The sequence below is a fragment of the Porites lutea genome, chromosome 6 (assembly GCF_958299795.1).
Source record: "Porites lutea chromosome 6, jaPorLute2.1, whole genome shotgun sequence".
Lineage (NCBI taxonomy): Eukaryota > Metazoa > Cnidaria > Anthozoa > Scleractinia > Poritidae > Porites > Porites lutea.
This window is the reverse complement of record NC_133206.1, coordinates 22,542,932-22,548,806: the sequence shown is the minus strand read 5'-3', so window position 1 is coordinate 22,548,806 and position 5,875 is coordinate 22,542,932. Positions and strand designations below refer to the sequence as shown.

The 5,875-nt window shown below is 41.0% G+C and overlaps 1 protein-coding gene across 1 annotated transcript; it reads right to left on the bottom strand.

Moving 5' to 3' along the window:
• Positions 1-206: 206 nt before the first annotated feature.
• LOC140940781 (tetratricopeptide repeat protein 28-like) lies at positions 207-4,450 on the bottom strand. The gene has a single exon (XM_073389743.1). It carries the CDS (start codon positions 4,339-4,341, stop codon positions 1,726-1,728), a length of 2,616 nt encoding a protein of 871 aa, XP_073245844.1. The 5' UTR covers positions 4,342-4,450; the 3' UTR covers positions 207-1,725.
• Between the last annotated feature and the right edge of the window lie 1,425 nt (positions 4,451-5,875).

Sequence of the window (5,875 nt, the reverse complement as noted above, 5' to 3'; positions counted from 1 at the left end):
GTGCCCATCCGGATGGACACCACCATGGCGTCTTCATACAAAGCTCTTTAAAGTTGGGTGAACCATTTCTCCGAAGATTTGGCATATAGAAAAAAGAACTGAACTTAATCTTGGAGAGAATACATATTTAACTAACCTTTAATTCCCTTCATCCTGGACATTATCTGTTGAACGCTTTTGATTTTTCTTCTCGATGGCGTGACAGTGAAAATCAGCAATACATAAGGCAAGCGGTTTTAGGGGCGGACATGTTACCTCGAGTCAAAAGCTACAGGCATAGTATGATTTGAATATTGGAAGACATTTTAAAATTTGTTATGGGAAAGTTGCTTAAGACCATTGTCATTACAAGCTGAACAAACTTGGAACGGTTTATGTGGCATGTACACAAATCTGATTTAGCCCCACCTAGCCACTGTTTTTGAAGAGAATGTCGGTACATTGCGGGGTTGCTGTTGAAACACCTTGTTTATTGGGGCAAATCACAAATATATAATGTTCCTATTCCTAACATATGAGAGGATTAAACCTAACGCCGCGCTAAAAATTTGATGAAAAAAAAATCGAAAAAACTGATTTAGGGCTCCATTAAAAAGTATCAAATTAAGACACTTCCGGAAGCAAGTTGCAAATTATGATCTCATATTTCGAATGTACAGAAAAAAATTACTTATCAACCTCTTACATCATTTTTTCACGAAAAAGGGGGAAATGCTAGTTTTTCTAATCATTTTAGGCTTTCATGCCACGTTACACCATAACCATAAATTCCCAACTTTCTTTCACTTAAAGGAGCTGTGTCACGAAATTCAGCCAGATTAGGAAATTAAAAAATGCCCTTTAAATTAACAGAAACATAAAAATAACCGCTTAAAACTTTAAAGGAAGGTTAAAATAACATAACACAAACAACAGATGCCACGGATGGGCAAAACTGAAGAAGATTGAAACGGATTGAAATTAGGGTTTTTGAAAACTGTTCAGCCTAACAGTTTTTCAAAGTTTGCCCCTGCTGCTTGCAACTTCAAAAAGAATACTCAGGAGACATATTTGTTTGTCTCGGATCTCTAATTTTGCCATTTACATGTTATTCTTTGCTTACTTTAAGTTCCATAGCGATTGAGGGCGAGTAATTGGCAAAATTAAACAAAATGAACTGGACTGCTGTGACACAGCCCCTTTAAAGCACCGTGACTCCAGCTGCAAATAAAGGGCCTCTTATTGTTATGTCACTCTTGACCGCGGCAGTATTAACTCATTCGGTAGAGCGCTGGCCTGCAGAGTGGGAGGTTGCATATTGATTCAAGGTCTTAAAACACGGCTAGACTTCTAGGATCAGTCCCGTTCCCTGTTGGAAACTTAAAAAATAGTGTCCTCAATTTGCACTTGTGTGGTAAACACATTTTCACTTATTTTAAAATTACGTCTATGTTTTTAGTGTATGGATTTTGCGAACGACAGTCAAACCCCCAGTAACACACACCTCACCGAAGCCGAGAGCCTTCTTAGAGAGTATATCAGACTACAGTCCACTAAATGGGTGGCGAAGGAGATGCCTAGTCTACTGATTACACACCCTACTCTTTCTCGTGCTTTTAAAATCCAAGATGGTGTCTCTGACAATGATACGAAGCTCTCATTCTCCATAAAAAAATTCCTTACACTACAGGCTATGAACAAAATTGCAATTACTACTTTTAACTGGTAGAAATAGATTGATTTCTCTTACGACTTTTCCCCTGCACAAGCAATTTTTTGCCTTTTATTTCCAAATTCAAACGAGACGTTATCTCCAATCAACATAAATGGCGCCCACTGCTCCACCTCAGAGAAGCCGTTTTCTCTCATCCACTTCATGGCCTGGTGAAGAGATTCACTGGCACTTTCACCACGAACAAGGTGCTCGTAAAAACGACTCATAAACTGCTTCGTTGCTTCGTCCTCTATGGCCCACAATGCCACCAACACTGAGCGTGCACCGGATCCTAAAAAGGCTCGTGCAATTCCAACCACTCCCTCCGCTCGAATTTCCCCATTTGCACTGTGACAGCAGCTAAGCACCACCAGTTTGGCTCTTAATCGAACTTGTGAGATGTCAGCCATTGTCAATAAATAGTCTTTTTCTTCTGGCGTCGTTTTAGTGGTACGTGCAGGGGCAAGAACAATTTCTCCTCTTTCAGCATTTCCATGAGCAGCAAAATGTATGAGGCTGACGGAGTTAATGCTTTCAAGAACAGCCTGCTTGGTCGCTTGCTTTCCGAGCAAAGGATAAACGCCGATCAGTTGGCCTATCATCTCTGCTTCCTCTCTTGCAAAATGCAAGGGTGGTTTGAGTGTAAGACACCCGTTGTAAAGCACCTCACCAACTTGAGGGTCCCCCACTATGAGTGCACCAGTCTGACTGTGATAGTCTGATGGGCTGTCATGAATCAGCTTGAGAGTCGTCAAAGACGGAACAATGCGGATTCTGCAAGACTCCGATAAAAACTTTCCCCTTTCGTCCTCTAATGCTGCAAATGGAACTTTGAACAATAAGCGATCAGGAACAGTGATGATTTCAGACTCTTTAAGCAACTCTGCCACAGGAGCTACGATTATTTTGTAACAATCGGCAAGAGTAAGTTCAAGTACTTGGCTTACGTCTTCATCCTCCTCTATAAGGCGCCAACTACCACAGCCTTTTTCTTGGGTTGGTTTAGTACCTTTTGTACGGTTATCTTTTGAAGGAACCCAGCATCGATCTTCGCACTGATCTGGAGGTAATGTATGCACCCGCCGGAAGATTTTGCTTCCCAGAACTTCATCCACCTCTCTTTTTGCTTCTCCCATGAAGAAATCATTTACATCTACGTATTGGAAGTGTGTGGGTGTGTCAGCTTTGAGGATCCAAAAATGGATTTCATTCTTAAAATAGGAAATGTATAGACAGGTGCAATTTCTTTCATTCTTCATGATGGCACCAATGCCCACCCAAGTCTCTGGATTGTCTGAAATTTGTTTTTGGACTGAGTACTGTGAGGACATCAAGTCTGCCAGGGCTCTGGCTCGTCCAAGCTCCGTCACACAAAGGGCTTGCTCAGGATTTTTAGTTCTACAAAACAGATAGCTTAGTATCTGGTAAATAATAACGTGCTTCTCAAGTAACGATATCTTTAAGTGGTCATTATCCGTCAAGAACATTCCCATTTTCTGAAAAGCATCTATGCTGGCCAGTAGGTAGGATTCAGCTTCAAGTACCTTTCCTTCTAACAGCATGAGCGTTGCAAGGTTTTGTTGGGTAGCAAACTCGTTTTTAATGTCGCCAATGTTTTTACTTATTTCCAGTGCTTTTTCATGATATTCTTTTGCCCTAGCGTACTCTCCGAGAGAATGACACACAATTCCAAGGTTTCCGTAACTTTCTGCTTCTCCCCGTTTGTCACATATTTCTTTGGTGATTACAAGTGATTTTTCATGATATTCTTCAGCCTTGGCATGTTCACCGAGAGTGTAAAACACCACTCCTAGGCATCGCAAACACGAGGCTTCTTCTTTCCTGTTGCCAATTTCTTTAGTTATTGCAAGAGCGTTTTCGTGATAATCTTTCGCCTTGACACATTTTCCCATGGAGTGGAATAAAGTACCGAGATTTTGATAACATGCACCTTTGAGTTCCCTGTCACCTATCGTTTCTGTGACTTTTAATGATTCTTCAAGATATGTTTTAGATTGGGAATATTCACCGAGAGACTCCAACAGAGCTCCTAAAACCCCATAACATTGGGCTTTTCTCCTCTTGTCTCCAATTGCTCTAGCGATTGCAATCGCTTTTTCAAGACATTCTTTACTTTTAGCAAATTTACCGAAAGAATAATACACAGTTCCTAGGCCGAACTGACATAAGGCCTCGCTTTCTTTGTCACCTATGCCTTTACTAATTGCAAGTGCTTTTTCGTGATAATCTCTGGCTCTAACATAATCACCCCAAGACTCGAACACTTTTCCTAGCTCTGCATACAGCATGGCTTCTTTGTTCGTGTCGCCAGTTTCTTTCGCGATCGCAAGTGCTTGCTCGTGATATTCAATAGCCTTGGCAAACTCGCCGACAGGCTGCAATACAGTTCCAAGATTTCTGTAACACAGGATTTCATTCTCCCTGTGGCCAATCTCCTTTGCGATCTCAAGTGCTTTTTCATAGTATATTTTAGCCTTGGCATATTGACAAACAGAACGACAAAAATTTCCTAAGTTGACGTTACACGAGGATTCATTTCTTCTATCGCCAGTCTCTTTTGTGATAGCAAGTGCTTTCTCGTAATATTCTTTAGCCTTTACAAATTCCCCCATGGCCTCCAAAACCATTCCCAGGTTGGTGTAGTCCACCGGCTCACTTTCCTTATTGCCCAATTCTTTTGTGATTGCAAGTGCCGTTTCGTGACATTCCTTTGCCTTGGCATATTCAAAGGTGGAGACAAACACCCGTCCAAGTTTTCCGTGATACAAGGCCCCATTTTTCTTGTCACCGATTTCCACTGTAATCGCGATTGCTGTTTTAAGATGTTCTTTAGCTTTGGAATAATCACCAACAGAATGAAACAAAGTTCCTAAGTTCGCGAGGCAAGAGGCCTCATTTTCCCTATCACCGAGTTCTTTTGCAATCTCAATTGCGTTTAGAAGGTGTTCTTTAGCTGTTGTATATTTACCAAGAGACTGAAACACAGTTCCCAGATTGATATAGCACAAGCCTTCATTCTTCCTGTCACCTATTTCTTTTGCAATTGCCAGTGCTTTTTCCTGGTATTTTTCAGCAATTGCGTATTCACCAAGTAAGTGAACCAATTTTCCGAGCAATAAGTAACTCCAAGATTCTTCGCTCCGGTCGCCGATTTCTATAGCTATGGCAAGTGCTTTTCCCAAATGCTCTTTCGCCTCGGAATACTTCCCCATTGACCAATGCAAAGTCCCCATATTTCCGTAACAACTCAGTTCCAACGCCTTTTCACCAGTATCTACCATAAAGCTGAGCGCTTTGGAGTAAAGCTCTTTTGCTTCTTGGTATATGCCTTTGTAATGATGCAATTTGGCCAGTGTAAAGGTAACACTTCCTTCTACATCTCTGTTACCACGCCTTCGGGCCGAGACCAGAACTTCTCTTCCATATTCTATCGCACGCGAGTAATCATTTATCAGAAAGTACCCTTGAAACAGTCCGTAATGTATCCGCTCTTTGATTTCAGCTTTAGCCAATCCAGTTTCATTTTTGAGAGCTTTGTGGTTGAGGAGGATCAAACATTCCCTGAATAACTCCACGGCTGTCAGCACATGAGTGGAATTGAGGAGGAACCTAGCGACCAGAAAGCCAATAAGAAGAGCTTCTAAAACGTCGACCGCGTTGTCCATGACAGTGTTTTTCTTAAGTGTGACTGAATTAAAACAACAGCAAAATAAAATGAAACGAAAATTAAAATGAATTGAAATTCGGTTTGTTAGTTACTAAGTAATGCACTTTTTTACCCATCGGTAATTATGTACACGCCTGACAAAGCATTTTATAGGCCTTATCATTCTTACTAATAAGTAAACATAGTTATTTATTGGCGGAGCAGGCAAAAAGAAGTATAGTTCAGTGAAAAAGCTACAAGTACACCGATTTAGATGGTGTTTTTAGCGGAGCACCATAGGTAAGAAAATTTGGTTATCTATGCGTCAAAGAATATTGGTTCTAACAAAATGGACCGTACGTACCTACGTCCACCCATTCACGTAATCTGGGGTGAAATTTTGCATTTCAAGCACCCCGAGCGTTTTGTATGTATGTATGTATGTATGTATGTATGTATGTATGCATGTATCAACTTTATTTAGAGCTGTTTCGGATAACACGCGACCTGCGATG

What these genes read in the sequence shown, in the direction of transcription:
- LOC140940781 (XM_073389743.1), bottom strand. Translation starts at nt 4,341, where the DNA reads ATGGTTTTGGAGGCCATGGGGGAATTTGTAAAGGCTAAAGAATATTAC.